Raw genomic sequence first — 26,748 nt, 5'->3', positions numbered from 1 at the left:
TTAGCAGTTGTGTATTATAATGGGGATCCCTTTTTATAGGGCCATAGTGTCCCTTCCAGCACTTCAATTTTGTGATTCTGCTCTATCTTGCTTGATTATTTTGCAACAGAAATTAGCCTCTAATTAGCAGGGAAACAGTGGACTAGTAGCTTAAAACAGAGACTTCTAGATTTGGTCCTGCTTTTGAGTAGATTTGCATCCTTTGGCAGATTATAAACTTGTCAAATTTTTCATTTTCTAAGATTCTTGAGCTCACTTAAATCTTAGGGCTACACTGGGGAATAATTCTGTTCTGTCCATGTAGTTATTGTCAAAAAGGTTCTTCATGAGCTGAATGTAATATTGTGTACTTCTCCCAGGAGGGTATCCAAAGACAGAATTACCTACAGAAAGAAATGCAATAACTCCTTGATAAAAGGTTGAAAACGGGATCTAAAAGGAGGAGGAGGTTGGACAACTTTCCATTGTTTCTACTTTTTAGGCCCCACCTGTTACAAGATTTGAATCAATTTGATATTCTAATGGCAGGTCCAAAAATTACTTCATGTATTGTAATACAGGAGAAAATCCAATAAAGGTTCTGCTTGTTTTTGTTTTTGTTTTTTAAATCACCCTTGTTTCCTTTGTAAATGTTATAGGCTTGTCCACGGGGGAAAAACCAGTAATTCTGTAATGTCTGTAATGCCAGCCATGTATAAGATGAATAATGGTTCACTAAGAGCTAATTTAGAAATGAAGTGAGGGGAATAAAACCCAAAGAGATTGTACAGTGGTGAGAACATGAATAAGTTGGAAGAAATGTTGAAATGTAATGTCACAACATAACAGATTGTTCCCTCCCTGCCTCAAGACCCGTAATTAATCAGAGTTACCTTTTAAGTTGTACAACTGAAGGGAGGCAAAGTGTCACAGAAAGCTCGTGCACTAGATTTTCCATTCTCCATCTTCTCATTCATATTATTAGAAGGTCACAAGTGAAAAGTAGGAACTTTCATCTCTCCTTCTGTAGCCGTGTTTTTTTTGTTTTGTTTTGTTTTGTTTTGTTTTGTTTTGTTTTGTTTTGTTTTGTTTTGTTTTGTTTGCGGGGCAATGGGGGTTAAGTGACTTGCCCAGGGTCACACAGCTAGTAAGTGTCAAGTGTCTGAGGCCGGATTTGAACTCAGGTACTCCTGAATCCAGGGCTGGTGCTATATCCACTGCGCCACCTAGCTGCCCCCTCCCATCTCTTTCTATACAAAACCAGTGTCATCCAATCAGATGCCATTAAAGCGCAGAAAGGTGATTGCCAGCACAAGTTAGCAACACTTTCATTTTGTTTTCCATCTTGATGCCTTTCCTGGTGTCTTGGAGAAAATATGTGCATCTGGATGCCTTTGACAAATACCCTGTATCAGTGGAAGTTCTGTGGCTGCAGATTGGTTTGTTTTGTTGGCAGCTTGTCTTAATTGAAGGCAGACTTCCAGGTGAGAGATCCCATTGTAAGTCTGTTAATGGGTTTTACTGTTCTTATTGTGATTATTCTTTCTATCAACAGCAATTTTCTTTGTTTGATATTTTGTACCTTGATGATTACTAACTATTTTCTGAGGATCTAGTGGGTTATTGAGAAAATGTTACTTTAAATCTCTTCTCCTTCTCTCCCCCTGAACATTTTTGGGATCTTCCCTTCCCTTCCCTTCCCTTCCCTTCCCTCCCCTCCCCTCCCCTCCCCTTTTCACCCCCTTGTGGTGAAAGAATCTGAAGATCCAATACCAGTTCTCCTGCTTACTACTTCTGTGACATTTAACAAGTCACTTAACCTCTCTCCACCTATTTCATTTATATAGGGGGCGGCTACATGGTGCAGTGGATAGCACTGGCCCTGGATTCAGGAGGACCTGAGTTCAAATCCACCCTCAGACACTTGACACTTACTAGCTGTGCGACCCTGGGGAAGTCACTTAACCCCCGTTTCCCCGCCCCCCACCCCAAATAAATAAATAAAGTGAGGGGATTGGAATAAGTGATCTCTGACAATTATTTCAATTCTGAATTCTCTGCTTTTGTATACCCTAGCTTCTAAAATTTTTCCTTTTCCCCATATCATTTGGGATTGGACCAATTTCTTTCTGGAAAAAAGGGTCAAGACAAGTGTACCGTACTCAATTAAGAAACATTTATTAAATCTTTGCTTGGCTTTAAGGAAACAGAGACAAAAATGAAAGAGCCCCTGATCTCAAAGAACAGAGAGATAATATGTACATAAACAGAGGGAAAAACATAGGGAAGATTAGAAATTTAAAAATGCTTCTCGATTTTTGTTTCTTGGGTTTACTAATGCAGAATTGAATAGTGCATGCTCATTCATTCTTATTTCCATAATTTGTAAATTGATTCTTTGAGTTGCTGCCTTCACTCAAAATACAAATGAAACCTGAAAGTGTATTATGAGAAACAAATTCATTTTAATAGGGTTACTATAGAAACATAATAGTAGTCATATACCATAGACATTCACTTGGAATTCTATCATTTAAGAAGTGGGAAGGATTCTAAGCTTAATGATGATGTCACATTTAATAGTTTTACAAAATGATTCCCTCACAGTAATACTCCGAGGTGGTAATGCAAGTATTATTTCCTCTCATTTTATGCATGAGAAATTAAGGCATATTTCATAGCAAGTTTCAGAGCCAAAACTTTATCACTTTATGCTAGCCTTCAGAAAAAGAACTAATCCTTATATGACTTAAAGATGTACATTTCTGGGTATGGTTTCTGACACATTGGCTGTTGGCACCATGATGTTACATGCAGGGTGACATCTTATAAAAAAATTAATCTGATTTTCAAAGCAGAAATAATTAAGTCAACTAATTATTCTGACATTGAGAACATATTCTATTTACTGCTAGCGATCAGAATACTAAAATTATATAGTGCTTATCAGTTGTTTTCTCAGATTCCTATGTAAGAGTAATCTGAACAAGTATATTTATCTTTTTTTTTAAAAATTAAAAAATAAGCAGTTAACGGCTAATCAGATTTTTTTGAGATATATAGACGGATTTTTTTGCATATGTCATTGCAATAACCTCAAAATTGCTCTTCTCACTTCTAAGGTTTTTTCCATCTGCATTCTATTCTCTATGCCAGGGCTTCTCAAACTTTTTCAACTCATGACCCCTTTTTGCTTGAGAAATTTTAATGCAACTCTGGGTATATACATATATAAAGTTTATAACGTTTTACTGTTGCAAAATTTTTCGCAACACCCACATTCAGTTACATGAACCTATATGGGATTGCAACCCACAGTTTGAGTCTTTGCTCTATGCTATTTCCCAAACAATCTTTTTGTTTAGTAGTTTTGTTTTGTTTTGTTTGCAGGGCAATGGGGGTTAAGTGACTTGCCCCAGGGTCACACAACTAGTAAGTGTCAAGTGTCTGAGGCCGGATTTGAACTCAGGTATTCCTGAATCCAGGGCCAGTGCTTTATCCACTGTGCCACCTAGCTGCTCCCCAAATAATCTTTTTTTTTTTTTTAAGTGGGACCATGAGGGTTAAGTGACTTCCCCAGGGACACACAGCTAGTAAGTATCATGTGTCTGAGGCTGGATTTGAACTCAGGTCCTCCTGAATCCAGGCCCAGTGCTTTATCACACTGTGCCACCTAGCCAAACCTTTTCCTTTAAATTATAAAAATTTCTCCCAGTGTCCCTTCCCTTTGCCATCCCACAAAGCCTATATATATCAACAATCAACCAAAATGATCAGGTGCTCAAAAAAGGACAAAAAGACAGGAAATGTGCCCCACCCATGAGCTGCCTTCTATTTGCCTATGTCAGTCTATGATTGTTTTTAAAAATCGCTATCTACAGTAATTGATATAGCATTCTAGAATGCAGTTCCATAAGTTTTTTATAATCCATGAAAAACTTATGTTTATTTTTACTTTCAACTAATAAATTTTAGTTAACATTTTTCCATTACCTAGATTTCCCAGAGAAATCTTGTAACCAAGATTTAAAAAAAACAAAAAGCAGAAGTAGAGAAAATTCAGTAAAATCAGTCAACATATTGAAAAAAATCCAGGGCAGCTAGGTGGCACAGTGGATAGAGCACTGGCCTTGGATTCAGGAAGACCTAAGTTCAAATCCAGCCTCAGACACTTGACACTAACTGTGTGACCCTGGGCAAGTCACTTAACCTTCATTGTCCTACCAAAAAAAAAAACAAAAACCAAAACCAAAAACAAAGCATATTGAAAAAAATCTGATGATACCTCCAATCCCTCTCCCCACTCCATGATGGACCTCTGAAAAGTTGGTGGCACTGGCATCTTTTCACATCTCTTATTTCGGACTTTGCTTTTCCCTTTTGATTTTGTAGCATTTATTTTTTGTCTCTTTCAATCTCTGATATTTTTCTCCAGTTTCAAAATTGGAACTAAAATGTGTTTAGTTCAGGAAATCTTCACAGTAGTAAAATGAAAAAGATTCCTCCTGTAAATTATGAATCAAGGATCAGGAAAATAATCTGGAGGGCAAAAAATGAATGTTAGGATCGAAAGGGACATTGAATATCATTTTTTCTAATCCTTTCATTTTACAAAAGAGAAACCTGTGATTCAGAGTGTTAGGGGCTAAAATTCTAGCTAAAGTGTCTAAAATATCTAATGAATGGTCACCAATAAATTATAAGCTTTAGCAAGAGTTAGGCTTTTAAGCATTTATTAAGGAGAATAAGAATTTGGTAAAGAGAGAAAGGCCTAAATTCCAATCTATTAAAGGGAGAGCACATTTTTAGCTCCCTTGTCTGCCAGAGTCCCCAGGAAAGAGAGTGAGACCAAGTGCCAGTCTCTTCCTTCTTCCTCCCACTAGCCCGTGTCACTTCCTGATGTCAAAGAAAAGACTCCTGGTCTTGCCCTCAAAGACCTTGCTTCATGGGCGGAACTCTTCTAGAGTAAGTCTCCAGCACGTGGTGTCATTCCAATCATTACAAGAGAATTGTAGCTTTTTTTTACCCAAGGAAGCACAGTTAATGGCCAGTTCTGTAATTTTTTTCACCATCGCTGCCTGTCCCATTTGAGTAAACTTAATCAGTTTAGGGGAGTGTATGTGGGGATTTGTGCATATGTATGTTAATCATGTGATACTAATATCCTGCACTTAAAAAAATAAAAACTCTCCTTAATCATTTTCCTTCTCTGGTGAATCCCCATTCCCCTGGCCTTAAACCCTTGAACCTTCTGTGGCTGGCATGTGTTTGTGTGTGTACATATATTCACAAGCATTTTTTTAAATGTTTTTATTTTTGTATTTCAATAATTTTTCCAATATTCCTCCTTCCCTTCCCATAGCACCATCACATGTAACAAATATTTTTAAGAAACAAGAAAAAAATCAATGAAACTAGTCATTACATTGGATGATAATTTGTATTTATTACATATATGTTTTTCTTTGCTTTGCATACTGTCCTCTGCATCGGATCATTTAAATCTTTTCATGCTTCTCCATGGTCATCACAGTCATCATTTCTTTCAGCAAAGTAAGGATGTTCGTGTACCATAATTTATTTAGCCAGTTTTTCAATCAATAGGCATTTTTTTCTAATTCATTGCTAAAAAATGGTCATATTTTGAAATGTATAGAACCTTTCTTTTTGTTATTGACCTTCTTTTGGTATATTCCTAGTAGTCAAATTTCTGAGGCAAGGAGTTTGGACATTTTAGTCAGTTTGTTTGCATAATTCCAAATTGGTTTCCAAAACCTAAAATACTAAGTAATGATTCCACCAACAATGCTTGACTATTTCTATCTTTTCACACTATCACCAACATCAATTATTCTTGTTTTTTGTCATCTTTGCCAATTTCCTACATGTCAGAGTTGTTTTGAATCATATTTCTCTTATTACTGATTTGGAACATTCTATCATATGCTTTGGGGGGGGGGGCAGGGCAATGAGGGTTAAATAACTTAGCCAGGGTCACACAGCTAGTTAAGTGTCAAGTGTCTAAGTCTGGATTAGAACTAAGGTCCTCCTTAATCCAAGGCCAGTGCTTTATCCACTGCACCACCTAGCTGCCCCCTATCATATGCTTTTTTTTTTTTTTTTGGTAAGGCAATTAGGGTTAAGTGACTTGCCCTGGGTCATACTGCCAGTAAGTATTAAGTGTCTGAGGTTGGATTTGAACTCAGGTACTCCTGACTCCAGGGCTGGTGCTCTATCCACTGCGCCACCTAGCTGCCTCTATCATATGCTTTTTTAATAGCTTGCAGTTCCTGTTTTAAGAACTGTTTGTTCACATCCTTTGACTACATATTCATTGGAATATCTTTTAGTTTATGTATTTGTCTCTGTCTTGGATATCAGATCCTTATCAGAAATATTTAATAAATATGAAGTTTTTCCCCCTTTTTAATCCTAGTTCTATTGATTTTATTCATATAAAAGCTTTTCACTTTAATCAAAGTTATCTTTTTTATATTTGAGAGATTTTATACAAATATTTTCCCATTTGTTTGCTTTGTTATCCATGTAGTTATTTTATTCATAAAGATCTACTTTTCCTTTATAATTGCTTTCATCTCTTGTTTAAGATTATTTCTATACCTAACAGTGAAAGGTTATGATATGCTTTTCTTCCAGTTTTTTATTGTATAACATTTAGATAATGTCTCTCTTGAATTTATTATGGTATATGTTATAAGATATTGGTCTAAGCCTAGTTTCTGTCTGAATGCTTTCAAATTTTCCCAGAAATTTTTATGAAATGGGGAGTTCTTTCTAAGTTACTTAAATTTTCAATTCCATTAAACACTGTAATACTGAGTTCTGTTTGTAGTTCTCCTTTTTCTACCCTATTATCTACCTTTCATCCCAGAAATCATTCCCACCACCACCACCCCCTCAAAAAAAAAAAAAGCCTTTTAACAAAGTAGTAAGCTCATTTATGCTTTGTGAAAGAAAGTGGCCTACTAATTAAGTGTAATATACTAGATATTTTCACAATAAATCTAGAGTAAAGCAAGGGTTCCTATTCTCTCCCCACTGTAATTTGATATATTTCTAGAAATCATAGCAATAACCTTAAGAAAAGAGAAGTAAGATTTAGTGGTAGCATCAGGAAAAGAGAAGATAAAAACATCCTTCTTGGCTGATAAGATAATGGTTTACTTTGAAAATCCTGGAGAATCAGGAAGTATAGTAATCATGACAAATGTCAACAAAATAAAAACACCACAAAAGTCAATGGCAGGTCCATATAATAATAACAACAAAATCCTGGAGGCAATATTAGAAAGGTAGCTCCTATTCAAAACAACTACAAAATGCAATTCAAAATTGTTTCTTTGGGGGCAGCTAGGTGGCTCAGTGGATAACGCACTGGTCCTGGATTCAGGAGGACCTGAGTTCAGATCCAGCTTCAGACACTTGACACTTGCTGTGTGACCCTAGGCAAGTCACTTAACCATCATTGCCCTGTAAAATTAAAAAAAAAAAAAACAACTAAAAATGTGTTTCTTTGCCAGGGGAGGAAGTTTCTCTACCAATTCAGTTGGACCACATAGCCATTATGTATCATAGGCAAGACTTCCACTCATGTCTTCCTGATTCATAAAGACCCAGGTCTCTGTTAACTTTGCCATGCTGCATCTTTAAGAGTAGGGTTTGTGACTTATAAGTCACAAATATTGGAGTACTTTACTAGAAGTTTGTTCTCTTGCTTCCAGGACACTATAATTTTATATCCCTTTATGCTATGGGAAATTCAGCCACTAATTGATAAATATGAGACTAACTTTTATATGCTGTTTAGAGCTAATTTATTTAAGGGGTGTCATGAAACTTTTTTTTTCATCTCCTAGTATATATGAAAGTCATGTTTACTAATTGTGCAATAGAGACTTGTCTAAAACAGTGTACATATCTGAATTTAAAATACCTTATTGCTTTAAAAAAATGCCAACCATCATTTGAGCCTTTAGTGATTCATAGTGTTTTTGCTGGTAGAGGGTCAGTTTTGCCTTGACTTTGATGGCTGCTGACTTATCTGGGTGGTGGTTGCTGAACGTTGTGGTGCCTGAGGCAATTTCTTTTTTCTTTTCTTTTCTTTTTTCATTTTAGAAGTCACATAGCTTTTAAAAACAAATGGTTTCTTTCTGTCTGTTTGATCTTTTGTGCATCTTGTTTCTACTGGTTCTGCAATAGGAATTACATGTGATTTCCAGAGTGGGTAGTGTTTTGACATTCTCTAGGTTCTGGTGTAGAAAGAAACCTAAAACAAACAATTTTTGAACTGCTTTAATTTGAAATTTTATTAAAAATAAGAGGGAATGAATAAGGTTAGCATATTCCTGTATTTAAATAGAGCCATTCTGCTGAAGGAACAAATCTTGGTTTCTAAAATGACAATTTGCAAAAGAAATGTTATTTTAAAAGTACTATAAAGTTGCTTAAGATGACCTTATTTAAAAAGGAGTGATAAAAGTTAAATTAATAAAATAAAAAATAAGCTGTTTATAATCAAGAAAGAGGAAAAAATGAAAAAGAATTATTAGAACATACTATATAGTTGTAATCCAGTAAAGCTGAGAAATCAACAGAAACATTTTTAAAATAGAAATCATTATAAAAATATAAAATCCCCAAGGTTTTAACTGATCTTAAATAATCCAGTTTCAGAAAAAGAAATTAAACTGGCCATAATAGAACTACCCTTGGGGGTGAAAAAGTGTATGCTACATATTTTACAGCACAATTGTGTAAATATTTTAAAGAAAAATTAATACATGTGCTACACAGATTATTCTCAATATTTAAAAAAGAAAATGTTCCATCCAATTCCTTTTCATGAGATAAATAATTCCAATACCTAAACTAGGAAAAGATAAAGCAAAGAAAAAGAACTCTAAATAAATATTATTACTAAGTATTGATTCAAGACTTTGAAATAAAAAAAGACTGTGGGAAAATGTGTTGCTGTGGGCCCCCCCCCCCCCTTTGAAAAAGGTAATGTCCACAAATGGGGCAGGCTCCTCCCAGTCTAAGAAAGGGCTGTCTCCCCTCCCCCTCCCCAGGGAACCAAATCACATGATGTGAGAAACCCAAGGTTGGTCATATGGGGGAGGAGTTTAGAGGGCCTTCTCTTTGTCACCACCCCACATTGTTTACACTGCATTCTGCTTGGATGGTTTTTGGCTCCAGTGGTTTGGGCAGGATTGTAACTGGGAAAGAAGGGAGGGGCCAGCCTGTTAAAGGATAAAAGGGCTCAGAGGCCCATAGTTTTGATGCCATTCCATTAGCAAACAGCTCATTCTCAAAAGAATGTAAATAAAGACCAACACTGAGTCCCAGAAATTTTTAAATGGGGTTTCTCAGACTATAACAATTTGTCTCATTAATTATTCAATATAGCCCATCTGTGTCTATGTCAGGGATGCAAGTATGATTCCAAAATTTGGAAAATAGTCTATTTTATCATATCATTACATACATAAATAGCCGTTGTTAAAATATAATACACATATTTACTAAATATTCTACAAAACATAGTATATTGATGAGCCTTTTCACATTTTCTTTTCTTATTTTTAATAAGTTTTTTATTGTCCCCATTCAGTCATAACTCTATAGCCTGTAATATGCCATTTCTTCATAGAAATAGCTTCGTCAACATTTCCCAGTATTCCCTTTTTAGTATATTGATCTTTGTATTCACAATATTTAGTATAGTGCCTTTCATAAAGCAAGTATTCAATGAATTCTGGTATTGTTAATGATGATGCTATTTACATCTACTGTCCCTCTTTCCTCCCCCCCCCCACTCCCAATTTTTTTCTTTAAAAGTGAGTAATAATTTGTAATTAATTTTGTATCATCTAAGCTGTTCTGACTTCAGTATTAGCTGATATTTGCTGTTTTTTTTTTTTGGATGGGACAATGAAGGGTTAAGTGATTTGCCCAGGGTCACACAACTAGTAAGTGTCAAATATCTGAGGCCAGATTTAAACTCAGGTCCTCCTGAATGCAGGGTCAGTTCTTTATCCACTGTGCCACCTAGCTGCCCCTTAATTTTATTTTTTCAAAATACCTTTTCATTGATATTTTCTGTTGTTCACTATGGTATCCTATGTATTCTGCACCCCCTCTCCCCACTTCTGCTAACTCTTCTTTCCTCTCCTAGAGAGTCATATGATAAAAGTAGAGGGGAAAATTACAAACGCAACTAATTCATACATTGAAAAAGTCCAAAACCCTGTGCAATGTGTATCACATATGAACTTCCCACTTCAACGAAGGGGTAGATTGGGGATGTTTCTTGATCTTTATAATTTTGTTACATTTCATTTAGGTTTTTTTCTGTGTTGTTCTTTCCATTTTGATTGTTGAAGTCATTGTGTATATTGTTTTCTTCTTTCTGCTTACTTCACTCTGCATGAGTTCATATAGATGCTTCTCTATATTCATTATGTCTATCATTAGAGTTCCATCATATTCATGCACCACAATTTGGTTAGCCATTCCCTAATCTACTTTAGGCATCTACTCTGTTTCCATTTCTTTACTATCACAAAAGTGCTGCTATTAATATTTTAGAGTAATAAGAGGCCTTTTTTTTTTAATTGATGGCTTTCTTGGGGAATAAGACCAGTAAAGGAGCCTCTTATTCAAAGGATAGTAATTTTATTTGCATAAGTCTGCGTGAAATTTTTTTTGGTGGGCAGGGCAATGAGGGTTAAGTGACTTGCCCAGGGTCACACAGCTAGTTAGTGTCAAGTATCTGAGATTGGATTTGAACTCAGGTCTTCCTGAATCCAGGGCTGGTGCTTTATGCACTGTGCCACCTAGCTGCCCTCAAGAAAATAATTATTAATAATGAATTTCTTGGGGGACCCAGTGATCAGCTTGTCCTTTCTACCCCTAACTCCAGAAAGTTCAGCTCTTTTCTGGGACAAGCCCCAGGGAACAAAAGAAATGGAGATTGATTCTTTTGTCTAGCTCAGTGAATTGATGGGATTAAACCACACCTAAACAGTGGACTTTACCTTTGCCCTTCGAGGAGTGTCCATTTGCATTGTCTTCCCTTATGTCATCTGTGGAGTCATGTCAACCAATGGAATTGAATGATGCTACCCAATTAGCTTTGACCAATGTATAATGATCTACTTCTATCAAAAGTGGATAAAACCTTTGGCCATATCTGGGTCTGGGGCTCTTCTCTTGGTGCAAGCTCTTCCTCTTAGGACAGTTGTAGGTCTTCTGAATTCTCCTTGAGCCCATGTGATAACGGGTGTCTGGGGCTTTTTCTCCTGCTTGTGCTAACTGCCATGCAGTCAATTCTTTACTGGTATATATGGTATTACTAATAAGTACTTACTGCCAATACTGGTATAATAACAATTAATATAGCAATAAATTATATAGCAATAAATTATATAGCAATAAATTTATAAAAAACAGTAGCCACAATAATTAAAAAAAAACCCACAAGTCCAAATTGCTTTCCAAAATTTCACAGCTTCACTAACAATGGATTAGTATGCCTGTCTTTCCAAAACCCCTCTAACACTGAATGTTGCCATTTGGGGATCATTTTTGCCAATTTGCAGAGCATTGGGTGAAACTCGGGTTGTTTTAATTTGCATTTCTCACATTAGTGATTTAGGGCAATTTTCATGTGGTTGTGAATAATATTGTTTGACCATTTATCTGTTGGAAATGACTATTAGCTATATAAGTGTATATGTATATGCATATGTAGATGTACACATGCACACATATACATATATATTATGTTATGGGGGAAGTTGATGAGGGTTTGAAGTAGGGCTTTTTAGGAATTCCTCTTTAAAGAATTACACCCTCTTGAACACAAATCCACTTAGAATAAAATAATATTTTATTTAGTTGCTAGGGAATGGAAACCAAGAGAGAAGTCCTTATGGGGAAAAGCATGGCTCTCTGTGATACCTTTCTCCTACAACAGGAGCCAGGCAGATCCTTTTATAGAGGACCATGGGGTGATCATCTGACTATGAAAAGTTCTCTTACTTGGTAGTAGGTTGGTAGCAATCTGGGGAGGGGCAGTTGTTCTTGTGCCCTTGAGCTACTTTGGCAGCAGCCACACCCAATAAGGTTATCTCCTCAGGGGGTAGGGGAGACTAGAATGAAGGGTGGTGGTGGTCCTGGAGTTCTCTCAGTTCAGATCAGCTGCTGCTTATCTCTTTAGGTGTGTCTGTCCTTTGGTTTCTTTAAGGAAGTTCTTTGATTTACCCCAGAAAATTACTGAGGTACCCCAGGCCCATAAGAAATTCTTAGATAACCAAACCTTGTCAGAAATTTTTTTTTAAAAAATTTTCCCCATTTGACCACCTCCATTCTAAATGCATTAGTGTTGCCCATGTAGCTTTTTAGCTTCAATTAATGGAGCTATGGGGAGAATTTGTCCATTTCTCATCATTAAGATTTGACTTGTCATTGGGGCAGTGAGGGGGGTACAACAGGAGAGAAAGCCAAATATATGCATTGAGTTGGTGAGCTCTAGGTTTGTATGCATTTTTTTTTTCTTTAGAAGCAAAAGTTGTGTGAATTTTAGAATAGGATAACAGAAAACAGAAGGAGAATAAACATCCTTACCACAATCTTCCAAATAGCAAGAACAATAGAGGACCTGGCTTTAAAGCTGATGCTTACTGTTTGTGTGACCTTGGAGAAGTTAATTAATCTGGATATTTGTGAAATGAGATCATTAGGCTAGATGGTGTAAGGTTCAAGTAATGGGGACTGAATCTATTGTCTGAACTCTGTTATGGGAATGTTCCTTCTGCTTACCATCCCCCCTTCTTACCCCCACTCCTCCAACTTGTGTTAATGAAAATGTCCTATATTTTATAGGATTCCTGGTAGGCTCAATGACAGGAGGACTCCTTTGGGAGAGCTGAATTGGATCTTCACTGCAATCACAGACACCATTGCTTGGAATGTGCTGCCCAGGGGTAAGGTTGTCAGGAAATAGTCTGAATCTCTCTAATGGATAAAGGATGTGCAGAATTAACGTTGAGGATAGTTTCATGGGAAGGGTGGAAGGACAACTAGGTTGAAAGGACACAAGACATTTAGAGTCCACATTTGGTCACGAGGGAAGTCATGTGGGAAGCATATGCTGTTACTTAATGAAGTGTCAGACACAGTCGGTAGGTAGGAAGTATACATGTCTAGGATTTCTCCAGTATTTGCTTGCCAAATTCAGATCCCATTTTCCTTTTAACTCACTGGCTCTCTTCTGGCGTGCTGCAGCCAGAATTTGCTACTTCAAGTCTTATTTGTCCTTTTTTGGGCAGTTAGAAAATGTACATGTTAGTTTCAAGTTGCTTGTTCACTTCTGGGATCAGGGCTGTCTGTGTGTGTGTGTGTGTGTGTGTGTGTGTGTGTGTGTGAGATTTTGCATGCTGATTTTGACTAACAAGGTACTATACTGTCTTCTTTCATTTCTTTCCAGATCTCTTCCAAAAGCTTTTCAGACAGGACCTCTTGGTAGCAAGTCTGTTTCGTAATTTTCTGTTGGCAGAAAGGATCATGAGATCATATAACTGTACCCCAGTCAGCAGTCCACGCCTACCTCCTACCTATATGCATGCGATGTGGTAAGTCTCCAACAGCTGAACATCTATTGCTCTTTGAATTACTGTAATTGATTTTGAATTTCTGAAACTGTATTCCTTTGAGTTAAAATTATGAGAAGATTTAAATGACATTATTAGAGACCCAGAAACATGTTCACAAAGGTGACTAGGAACTCCCCATGCCCGGGATAATTTCTATATTTGTCTGCTTGGAGGCTGAAGAAGCTCAGGCCTTCTTCCTAAAGATTCTTCCACAATACAGAAAAGGGCCAGGCCTTCTGCAACTGAATTCCTATGGTTGGCAGAACTGGGGTTGGGAAGCACTTTGCCACCTGAACTTCTGCTCTATACCCATGATCCCAATGTAAGTGTAAATTTTGGTTTAATGTCAGTCTTTAACTATGTTTCTTTCTTGAAATAATTTCCCCTGATCCTGAAAAACTCCTCTCCAAACTAAGAAAAAATAGTTTATGTAGATGGTTTGACTGAAGACTGACTCTTCATTTCATTTTTTTCATTCTTGACATCTAGCCTTCAGAAAAATCTTCTGTATCATTTGATTACAATGTTCTGTACCCTATCTGAATACTGATCAGAGAGAAAATGATTATGACAGCACATACATCAGTGGATAAAACAGGAGGGAAACTATCTGAAATAGTGCTAATCATATATGTTTGGTTTGCGAATCTATTTGATGACTTTTTTTTGGCCATAGTTTTACCTTAATTCGGTGAAATTATTTATGTTCCTGAAAGCACATCTTCTTTCAGTGAATAGAAGTCAGCCCAGAAGCACTTTGTGGGGCAGTGAAAAGCAATGTGACTATGAAAATTTTCCTGCAGGGGCAGCTAGGTGGTGCAGTGTATAAATCATGGCCCTGGATTCAGTAGGACCCGAGTTCAAATGGGGCCTTAGATACTTGACCACTTACTAGCTGTGTGACCCTGGGCAAGTCACTTAACCCCCATTGCCTCAACAAAAGAAAAGAAAAGAAAAGAAACAAACAAACAAAAAAAACCCCAACAACTTTCCTGCACATAATTCACAGATTGAAAACCAAGAGGTTCCTGTATTTATGTTCTTCTGTACCCCTGTGATGAGCCCTAAACCAAAGTTGAAACAGTCTCTCCCTTGCTAAGACCTGTCTCATACATAGCAGTAATATAGAAACAAAAAGAGATGACACAGACTTCTGTTTCTATATCCAACACAGAACAATGAAGTAATATTTAATCCAAATGGAAGACTAATCAATGGCCCAGCTCTGAAAAACATTTACTATGTGTCAGACAGTGTTTTCTCATGGTATACAAAGTCACAAATTGCCATGCCCTCCAGAAGCTGACATTCTAATTGAGGATATAGCAAAGAGATATATAGCTATGTATATACAAGTTATATAAGAGGCAGATAAAAAATAACCTTGGGGGTAATGCAGATGAGCAGGAAACCCCCGTAGGCAAAAAGTATAGACTTTGCTGAATCTGGATGGAATCTCAGAATTCCAAGCAACAGAACTGAGGATTGAGTGTATTCTAGGTGTGAAGTCATGTAGACAGAAGATGAATTTGTTCTGTTCAAGAAACTGTCATGTGGCTAATATAGATGAATCTTAGAATGTACAGAGGGAAGTTGTGTATAATATGTTTAGAAAAGTCAACAAGAACAATGTTGTAAAGAGTTTTAAATATAAAATAGAGAAATTTATGTTGGATCTTAGTGGTTAAAGGGAACCAATAGCTTATTGTGTGATCTGAGGTGTGTGGAATGGTTGGTGTGGGAAGAGACTCTTGGCAGGTAGACCAATTAAAAGGCTGTTGCAGTAGTCCAGAGGAAAGGTGATGAGGGCATGAACCAAGGTGACTACTATATGTGTGAAGACAAGGGACAAATATTGTAGAAAAAGAATTACTAATATCTGGAAACAATATTAGGAACAAATGTAGAGTGAGTGAGAATGAGGAGTTGTGGGTGATGTTGAGGTTGACTACATGGACAAATGGAAACATGATGGTGATCTCAGTAGAAACTGGGAAGTTTTGAAGAAAGGTTGTTTTTTGCTGGGAAAGATAATGAGTTAGTTCTCATTTAGACATTCCAAGTTTGAGATGCCCACAGAATATCAAGTGTACAGAGATGATGAACCCATGGGTACTGACTATTTCCTCTCATTTGCTTTTCTATTACCCTTTTACCTTTTAATAAGGAATTATTAAAAATGTGGCTGTTGTAATAATTCTATAGAATGCTTTTTTTTAATGCCACAGGAATAGGAAAATATTACTCTAATTTTTTAAAATCAACAATTCTTGAATGAAAGAACCTCAAACAAGCCTGATTCCACAAAACGATAATCGCACCTGTTGTTGAGTCCTGTGGAGAGCATTTGCTGGAGAGTTGGAGACCAGTCTTTTGTCAGAATTCAAATTTTTTAAAATGCCCTTGGGGTCACTTCAATGTTGAATTGGTCATGGATTGAAAACCAGTTAACTGATGGAAAATAATCATAACAACTGGCTGCCTCTGCGCAAGAAGGAAATGAACTGAAGATTTCAGGAGTTATGTTGGCCAACGGAGAGCAAATTAATAAAGGATTTGCAGGGGAAAATTGACATTTAGTTAAGTTTAACTATTAGCTGTTAGTATTAGTATTAGAGAAGCAGCATCATCCTTTCTTAATTTTTCCAACCATGCTCATCTAATGTGTTTTTGTACTGCATATTTTCTTTGGATGCACAAATTCCTTAAGTACAGTCAAAGGAATAGGCTGTTGTGAAACTGAGAAAAGGCAGAAATAGAAAGAATCTCTTCATTAGTATAGCCAAGGAGAATTAAAAAGTTCAGAGAGAATAGGAATAGGTGATTGACACCAAATTGACAGTGCTAGCAAATGGAAAAAATAATTTCTATAGATAGACTAAGAAAACCTGTTGTGTTTTTAGTATGGTTTTTTCTATTATTTGGAATTTTTACTGTTTCCTAACTCCAGGATCCTTTAAGTGCTAATTTTTTTTGGATTTCTAGAATCTAGACCTATGGTCATATAATAAATCCACCTATCTGTGTTATTAGTGCCTTTTGCACTTAGAATAGGAATATAGCATTTTGGCATGAGAATTTAGCACAGCAGTAATAACGGTAGTATAAATCTTCATTTTTATTTATTTTGTACCTGGGGAACATGGAATAACATGAAAGTTTGCAATGGATAAAGTAGATTTTGGAAAATGATCATATGCATATACCAAGGGACTTAGAATTACTTTATAATAGTCATAAAATTATGCTTGAGGTTTTCCTACTTCTTTATTTTTCAGTTTCCCCAAGTTGATTTGTGTGTCCTCTTGGGCCCCTTTTTCCACTGAAGATTTAAATGTACTGATTCAGCAGTTACAACCCAGTGCCCCATAAAGAGCTGTGGCTTAACTTTCCTTTATGGGAATTACTGGTTGGTCTTTTACTGAATTACTGTTGTCTCTCTCAGAGACTAGGAAGAATAGAATGGAATCATCCAGCTGTAGTGTTTCATAGTCCCAGGTTAAATCCACACTGTTTCCAAGAAACAACATTCCTTTTCTATTCCAAAAGAGTTTATTTTCTTTCTAATTGGTTTTGCAGAGCTTGTTGTCATTCCTTATTAAGATCTGTCACAATGACATTAGACCTGTTATAGCAGGTAGCAATATACCTTTTCAATTACAATACTGGTAAAATCCCAATATAATGAATGAACTCTTTGGGATTTTTTAATTGTTTCATTTTTCTTGGAATTATAATTTTGTGATAAGGATCTGCTTCAACTAAAATTATTAAGAATTTTCTCAAGCACCTTGAACTGAAGGTCAGTAGTACCCCATGTCTCTGTAGTGTATCATCACATGAAAACCCATGTTCTTCAATCTATAGGTAAAAGTAGGAAATGAGAATACATTTTTCATCCCCACCCTTTTCAAACTCTAAACTCAATCTTTTTTGCTATGGTGTTTTGTTTTGTTCTAATGGCTGATATGGAAATTTCATGGCTAGTTAAAATAGAGTATATAGAGCTGAAATATAATTTTTCCTTGATGGCAACATGGTAATGTGTTGTGAATAATGTCCTGGTTTATCTAGGAATACAGGTCATATAAATTGAGCCTGGAAAAAACAGTGGTTATACTGCATTATTTGCTGTAAAGAATTCCTTGTGACTAGATTAGCTAAGCATTATTACTGTGGAGCATTCATTACTCAGTCATGCAAATTGCTCTGTGATATAAAACTATCCTTTATTATAGCATCCTCTCAAAAAAACTTTTACCTCTGTGTTGCCACAGGGGAATTCTATGATTTGAATTATTTTCATTTTGCTTGGTTTGAATATTAAGCTTTTGCCTCATTTATTATTATGACAATTCATTTGAAATGAAGGAAACCATTTTTTCAATCATTTAATCTTGAGGGAAAGAATAGTTTAAAATGTAAATAACTTATGAAATCCAAGAAATTATTTCTCAGTACCAAATGAAAGTCAGAAAAGCAGATGCTACATATCAAAAAAACCTTGCATCTGTGGCAGGGATTAGGCATGGTAGAGGAACCAACTCTTACTGGCTAATTGGTAAATGTAAAAATCTCCTCTGTGCAAAAAAATACATTTACTAAAAAAAAAAAAAAAAGAAAAAGAGGCAAATGGGCCAGAAAAGCAACAAAATGACTTAAATTATATATTAGAATCTCGGCAACAGGCTTAAGAAAAAATAATTTGAGGATCAACTAAAAAAGGATTCCCAAACCATTATGAAGTTAATCCCCCCCCCCCCCCCCGAAAAAGTTATTTGACATTGCCTTTATTTCCAAATATATCCTTTCAAGAGTGCCTTCCCTTCTAACAAAAATATAGTGAGGGGCAATGGGACAGGACATGGAAACAGTTCAACAAATTTAACCAACAATTCTGACATTATATACAACATTTTCATACCTCTATAATGAAGAGGTTTTTTTAATGCATCAATGTCAGAAAACCACCTTTGGAATCTGTGGTAATACTTGAAAATTATAGTCAGAATGATATCGTCTATAATAAAGGGGAAATATAAAAAAACTGTACTCAGTTCATTTGTTATATTTTTGTTCCCTTTATAAGTAGATGAGGTCAAATAGTGATAAAAATTCGGGTGCAGTGCTGGAGATAAGTAATACAATGTTGTGTTGCTCTGCTGTCCAGAGTGTGCCTCGACAGAGAGTCCCATTGCTGTGACAGCATGGCAGCATGACTCTCATAAAAGTAATAAACATTCCAGATGATACCCTAAATATTACTGATTAATTACTCTCACTTCCATGCTACAAAAGCTAATAGTCCATACCACACCAGCTACCATAGCCTTTTGTTGGAAAGCATTGTAAAGGAGGTTCATTCTCAACCATCAAGACCACTCCTGCAGCTACTTCACCTTGTACCCTTTCCTTAATTAGCTTTAACAACTTTGTGCAGCTAGGGGGCACAGTGTATATGGTACCAGGCCTGGAGTGAGGAAGACCAGAGTTCAAATCCTGCCTCCAGCACTTACTAGCTTTGTCACAAAGTAGTCATTTAATCTTGTTTGCCTTGGTTTTCCCATATGTAAAATGAGCAGAAAAAGGAAATGAAAAACCCCTTCATTATCTTTGCCACAAAAACCTCAAAACACGACTGAACAACAACAAACAACAAGCTTGTAAACTTGGCATAGGGTCTTCACATATCCCCAGTGCCCCTAGTTCAGTGTTTTGCAAACATCAAAAATTTAGTGTTTATTCAACTGGATTTAGATATATTATTATTTTTCATGTAAAGAAGGCTGATCAAAGCAAGTTTGTGACTTTTCTCTGTAATAAAATGAATGACCTCTATCTCCCAGATTGGCCAAAAAGGCCAACGCCTCTGCGTACCACCTAGTCAGTTTCATGCTATGGGCTTTGAGAGGAAAAACGACTCCTGCTCAATAATTCTCAGGAATTCAGCGCCAGTGATGTGGCAAAGGCTCATTTATTTTCATTCTCACGAGACTAGCTGGTGGGTGCAAAGAATGGGGGCTCATAGGCCCCATTTTAACCCCTAGTCCCTAACACAAATGGATCCTCCCCTTTTTCATCACTGGTCAATTACTCAAGGGTTATAATCTACATGCAAAAACTAGCTAACCCGAAACACAGTATTTTTTTTTTTTTTTTGCGCGAGGCAATGGGGGTTAAGTGACTTGCCCAGGGTCACACAGCTAGTAAGTGTCAAGTGTCTGAAGCTCGATTTGAACTCAAGTCCTCCTGAATCCAGGGCCAGTGCTTTATCCACTGTGCCACCGAGCCACCCCTTGGAACACAGTATTCTTAACCCTAATTTCCATAATTATTCTTTGGGTTCTTAGCCAATGGGGGACACAGCCTAGAAGAGGACCTTATTGAAACCATCTCAGGGCTCCTTGAACCATGTGATCTGTATGCTGGAGGGGAAGGAGGGAGACTGAGACCTTTGTCCTCAAATAGGTCCAGAGGAGTGTAATTGGAATGGTGACTGTTATATCCTTATTGAGAGGAGAGCACTACCCATTTCCTCTCAGGCTTCCTTCTCTTGCCCCAAATCATGGCCCCTTTTGCCAGTAACTGGTATGGAAAAAGTATGAGGGTGCTGAGTGTCTTCTATTGTTCTAGAACCCACGTGGGATCATCTTCCGGGCTATGTAAAACACTGTCCAGAATTAAGGGAGCGGGGGCAGCTAGGTGGCTCATTGTGTGATCCTGGGCAAGTTACTTAACCCTCTTTGCCCTGCAAAAACAGATAAATAATGATAATAAAAAAAGATATAAAAAATAAAAAAGGGGCAGCTAGGTGGCACAGGGGATAGAGCACTGGCCCTAGATTCAGAAGCACCTGAGTTCAAATTTGGCCTCAGACACTTAACACTTACTACCTGTGTGACCCTGGGTAAGTCACTTAATCCCACTTGCCTCACCAAAAAAACAAAACAAACAAACACACCATGAGGGCAGCGCTGATTCTTCAGGAAAGTCTGGACTTGGCCCTACTAGAGCAGCATGCTCTAGTTTCCAGACTTAAGGACTTACCACTCTGTGACTTCCTGTAGAACCACTTCCTGGGAAAGGAGGCAAAGCTGCTGAAACATTCAATGGGCCCCCAAGCTGGGTTGGAGACAAACCTATTTGAGAGGCATGACTAGAAAACTAGGTTCCTGCTAAAGTTTTGGCCCCGCCCTGAAACTAAAGTGACTAAAATAAAGCTTTCTTGAAAGAAAGACAAATAAACAAAACAAAAATATAATATGAAGAAGGATCACCTGGTGGATCTCACTATTTTTATGGCATTTCTCTTATGTTTGGAAAATGTGTAGGATATTCTCTGTGACAGTGGGAAATGCCTCTATCAAGCTTGCCTCTTTTATTGTATTACTCATAAAAGTTAATTCTCATAGCATTTGTCAAGTAATTGCATATCACTTTTAACAAATGTAAGAGAGAAAATTTGATGGAAGAGAGCCCTTATGTCTACCATTTGGTATTGCAGGTTTCATGTTCTTTTATAATTAACAGTTAATAAACAACAGGATATGGTATTCTCTAAGCCTCTCATGTGGTTGTACCTATGAAGATGTGGTTTGGTGTAGAAAATTATGTGCAGAATCCTCTTTATTCTTTTCTCATATTTTCATCAAGGCTATCCTAAGTACATGTGTAGACCTTTCTCATAAGTATTTTTAAAAATTGAAAAAGTATAATATGAATCAGCGATTTCTGAAATTTTGCTTGCCCTTTTTGTGGTGATAATGTCACCTAGATCTGTTTTTGTTTTTTGGGTTTTTTTAGTGAGGCAATTGGGGTTAAGTGACTTGCCCAGGGTCACACAGCTAGTAAGTGTTAAGTGTCTGAGGCCGGATTTGTACTCAGGTCCTCCTGACTCCAGCGCTGGTGCTCTGTCCACTGCGCCACCTAGCTGCCACACCTAGATCTGTTTTGATATCTTCCTCATATGTTCCTCTGTATTTTCTTCCTCCCATCTACCCTTTATATGCCTTCCTGTTCTGCAGTTCAATCCCCCATAAAATAATGATTAACTTGTATACAAGGTGTTATCCATGGCATTTCAGGCTTTTTCTTCTATATAAGTTCTTCCACTTATGTTTTTTTTTCCTTGTACATTTTTTTACAGGAATCTCAATGTTTACTCTGTTGTTATTTTGTTGTTCTAGGAACTCCTAGTGACTGATCAGCATTTATTGCTTACATCCATTGCTACCAAATCATCTCTTCCTCTGGGGAGTATGAAAGCCAACTTAGCTCAAAACTACTTTATATATTTGATAGATCACTTTCCAAAAAAAAAAGACAGACCCAAAACCAGCCCATCTGACACAAAAGAGCTTCTTGGGCATGAAGACTTCTAACTCGTACTTAATCTCCATTCCTTATAGAATTAGAGCAACAAAATTCCATTTACCTCTTTTCCACCCCAAAGTACCAGTTTAGCACCTCTGCTTTAGCCTTTCTGAGACTTGGAGAAAACACTCCCTTTCTATTTGTCTCTCCTACAGCCCCTTCCCCCACATTGCTAAGTCAGGTATTTTCTACAGAGGTCTTTCTTGTGGTACTACTGGCAATGTGGGAAGAAATATAGGGGCAGAGGTTGAGACCTGAATTTGTTCTTTCTTGCTTCTTTTTTCTCAATTACATGTAAAGATATGTTTTGGGGCGGCTAGGTGGCGCAGTGGATAAAGCACTGGCCCTGGATTCAGGAGTTTCTGAGTTCAAATCTGGCCTCAGACACTTAACACTTACTAGCTGTGTAACCCTGGGCAAGTCACTTTAACCCCATTGCCCCGTAAAAAAAAAAAAAAAAAAAGATATGTTTTGAGTTCCCAATTTTTCTCCCCCCTTCCTTTCCCTGCCACCTCCTGAGGCCAACAAGCAATTTGATATAGGTTATATATTACGATCATGTTAAACATATTTCCACATTAATCAGAATAAAAGAAAAAAACCACAAGAAAGTATAAACAAGAACAATTACAATAACAAAAAAGCAACAACAAAAGTGAAAATAGTATGCTTCAGTCTTCATTCAGACTCCATAATTCTTTTTCTGAATATGGAGAGCATTTTCCCTCATAAGTCTTTTGCCGTTGTTTTAGATCACTGTGTTGCTGAGAAAGTGCTATGGCTATCACAGTCAATCATCACAAAATGTTATTGATTCTGTGGACAATGTTCTCTTGGTTCTGCTCATTTCACTCAGCATCAATTCCAGGTTTTTCTGAAATCCATCTGCTTATCATTTCTTACAGCATAATAGTATTCCATTACATTCATATACCACTTGTTTAGCCATTAACCAATTGATGGGCATCTCCTCAATTTCCAATTCTTTGCTACCACAAAAAGAACAGCCATAAATATTTTTGTACATTTAGGTCCTTTTCCCTTTTTTGTGATTTCCTTGGGATATAGACCTAATTGGTATTGCAGGGTCAAAGGATATACACAGTTTTTAAAGTCTTTTGGGCATGTTTCCAAGTTGCTCTTCAGAATGGTTGGTTCAGTTCACTGCTCCACCAATAGTGCATTAGTGTTCCAATTTTTCCACATCTTCTCCAACATTTATTGTCACAGGAGAAATAAGTGGTGGGGGTCTTTAGGTGTTCCTCTTTAAAGAATTAATCCATTTAAAATAAAATAGCCTTTTATTTAGGCACTAGAGAAAGGGACCAAGAAAGAAGTCAAAGACTTCTCTCAGGGGGAGAAAATGCCTTAGAGATCACATGATTCTAAGGCACATTTCTCCAGACTGGAAGAAAGGCAAAAGATTTTATAGACCTTAGATGGGATGACCACCACCTGACAATGGAAAGTTGTCTTTGGGGGTAGGGAAAGTTTCCCAAGAGTCAGGGGGATTTTCTTTTGGAATGATAGTCCTGGCCACTGGCGTTATCTCTGTCTCCTAGCTCAGGTAGTAGCCACACCTAACTGACTTTCTTGTTATAGAATTTAATCTTCCCCTACTTCTTAGGTGTGTCCATCCTCACAGCTAGTTGGCCAGTTTTCCAACCCCCATGTCATTTATCATTTTCCTTTTTTGTCATATTAGCCAATTGGATAGATGTGAGGTGGGACCTCAGAGTAGTTTTTTTTCTGTTTAGAATTTTATTTTCCAAATTACATTTAAAAACAAATTTTGACATCGATTTTCTTTTTAAAAAATTGTTTTCCAGCTTCTCTTCCTCCCTCCCTTCCCACCTCCCACCCCCAAGAACTCAAGCAATTCAATATAAGTTATACATGAGTAGTTGTGGAAAACATCTCCATATTAGCTAGGTTGTGAGAGAAAACAGATAAGAACAAAACCTCATATTAAAGAACTTTCAAAAAATTATACTTCAATCTGTTATCAGATACCATAAGTTCTTTTCTGTAGATGGATTGCAATTTTCATAAGTCCTTCAGAGTTATATTGGCTCATTGCATTGCTGAAAATAACCATGTCCTTCCCAGCAGATCATCTTACACTACTGCTATTATTTTGTTTACAGTACATTTCACTCTGCTTCAGTTCATGTAGGTCGTTCCAGGTTTTTCTTATAGCATGCTGTTCATTATAACTTGTATATAGTACTTTTTTTTTGGTTTCTACTCTAAGAGAGTAGTTTTAATTTGCATTTCTCTAATCAGTAGTGATTGAGAATTTTTTTGGTAGTTTGGTATGACACTGAATAAGTAAATTAATTTGTATAGAATTGTCATTTGTATTATAATAGCATGGCCTACCCATGAGCAATTGATATTTTTCCATTTGTTTATATCTGATTTTATTTGTGCGAAAAGTGATTTTTAATTGTGTTCACATAGTTTCTGGGTTTGCCTGCATTTGGTCTTGTCCAACAGCAATTGTCCAATAACCCCAAGAGGTTTAGCTTAACAATGTCATCCTTCAAAATATATTTAAAATTAATTTTCTACCACAATTTTTTTTGTTCACTAACCATTTAATGATTATTATTTATGGAAAGAGAGGGCAAGTAGGTGACACAGTAGATTGAACACCAGGCCTGGAGTCAGGAAGACCAGAGTTCAAATCCTGCCTCAGATACTTACTAGCTCTTTGACTCTAGGCAAATCAGTCACTTAATCCTGTTTGCCTCAGTTTCTTCTGCAAAATGAGCTAGAGAAGGAAATGGTAAACCTTTCCAGCATCTTAGCCAAGTAAACTCCAAATAGGGTCATGAAGAATCAGACACTTGAAATGGCTCAACAACAACAATTCATGGAAACATTTCCTGACTGTACACTACACTCACTGACAATGGTGAAGAAAAGAGATCTAAACTTTGCTGTATCACTGAGCTTTTTGTGTTTCTTTGGATCTACATTAAAGCAGATTGAGCTTTACCTCCTATCCCTTTTCAATCCCTCTGTTCCTACACTTAAACTCCAAAATCAGTCATTAAAACTCTGCAAACAACCTGAAAAGGCAGCAGCATTGAGAACAAAAACTACTTATACACGAGCAACTGAGCCTTGCTCGGCCTGGGGCCTGCTCTCACTCTCCTTTCTTCTATTCCAAATACCACTCTTCACTTTCCGGTGCTTTGCCCAATGGGTTTCAGCTGTTATAACCCCAAGTACTGTAAACTTAGAAGTTGATTTCTATGTTTCTTCATTCTTCCATACTTCCTAGGAGCAATGATCTCATCAGTGTGGTTGTTCTTTCTATTAACAGATCACAGACCTTCTGTTCCTCAGTAAGCAAACATGAATTGCTATGGCTGAAAAACATTTATCACCAAGCTTCTCAAGATAAATCTTTCTAAAGTTAGTTAGACTTGGCTCTCAAACAACATGCATAGTTGGTCACTTGACCAACTTGCAGTTTGGAAGGAACTGGCAGGAAACTTTACTTTGCTGGCATAGCCTTTGTGAACCCAAGGTCACCTTCCCATGATGAAGAAGCATTGGAATAGGACTTCTACTAGAGAAGCAACCTTCTAATAGGAAACTAATTGCAATATAGAAATAATAATTAAATAATAAAAAATAAACACAGAGTTAGAAAAACAATTTGGCCTTCCTCTGGATTTCAGAATCATAAAATTTTTATCTCTATTTGTGTTGTTTGAGGTGCCTTTTCTTTCTGGATTGTTTATTTTAAAGTATTATAGAGCATGCAACTTTGGTATTCTCATCAGTCTTTATGTCATTAATCATAGCATAAAGTATGGAGAACTCAAGGCATCTTTGACGTTGAGAGATTATTGACTGGAACCTAGAACGAGTTCTGGGCATTGTGTGATTTGGGCCATGAAAGAGGTGAGACCAGGACTTTCAAGAGCAATAAAAATTTGCTAATTTAAGACAGATACACAAATTGCAGAGTTACCTTTCCAGAGAGGTGCACATCACTAAGTGACATTGAAATTAGACTGAAATTTGATGGTAATTTAATCCAAAAGAACATGTCATTGAGCTCAAGGGGGAATCTTCAAGTGTACTGATAAATGTTGCATCCATTCTTTATCAATACCTGGGGAAATCAGATTCATATTTATTAATAGTTAGATGTGGGCATCAGTCTCATTTCTTTAATCTGGAAAAATGCAGTTGAAGATTAGTTGTTTTCAGAAGCTTTATAAGAACAAAATGATGGAACTATAAGTAACAGGAGGATGGCCATAGCTAAGATAATCAGGTAAATGTGATTATATGTTGGCATTATATGTTGTTACTTTCTGCTTATCAGATGAGTACCCTAAAACATTTAAGCGTAGTTCATTTAAGGGATGTGTACTATATATTTTATAACAAAATTTCTCGTGCTCCATTTTTTGTTTGTTTTAGTTCCTTTAATAATTGGTATTTTGAATTTGAAAACATCAGTTAATGTGAAAAAGCAATATCTATTACAAATAGCTTGATTTTTTAATTTAGCATGTTAGGGGATTTTTTGTTTTGTTTTGTATTTGTGAGGCATTTGGGGTTAAGTGACTTGCCCAGGGTCACACTGCTAGTAAGTGTCAAGTGTCTGAGTCCAGATTTGAACTCAGATCCTCCTGAATCCAGTGCCAGTGCTTTATCCACTGCACCACCTAGCTGCCCCTTCAGCATGTTA

General features: G+C 36.8%; 1 protein-coding gene across 3 annotated transcripts in view; it reads left to right on the top strand.

Moving 5' to 3' along the window:
• Window positions 1-26,748, top strand: part of RPTOR (regulatory associated protein of MTOR complex 1) — a 505,620-nt gene that overhangs the window by 250,961 nt on the left and 227,911 nt on the right. For all 3 annotated transcript variants that reach the window (XM_044002818.1, XM_044002819.1, XM_044002817.1), the window contains exons 8-9: window positions 12,886-12,986; window positions 13,490-13,634. In XM_044002818.1, the coding sequence (XP_043858753.1) occupies window positions 12,886-12,986; window positions 13,490-13,634 (246 nt within the window). The remainder of the gene's footprint in view (window positions 1-12,885; window positions 12,987-13,489; window positions 13,635-26,748) is intronic.

This window comes from Dromiciops gliroides, chromosome 4, assembly GCF_019393635.1.
Source record: "Dromiciops gliroides isolate mDroGli1 chromosome 4, mDroGli1.pri, whole genome shotgun sequence".
Lineage (NCBI taxonomy): Eukaryota > Metazoa > Chordata > Mammalia > Microbiotheria > Microbiotheriidae > Dromiciops > Dromiciops gliroides.
Note: the sequence above shows the minus strand (reverse complement) of the source record. Positions and strands in the feature narration are given on the sequence as shown.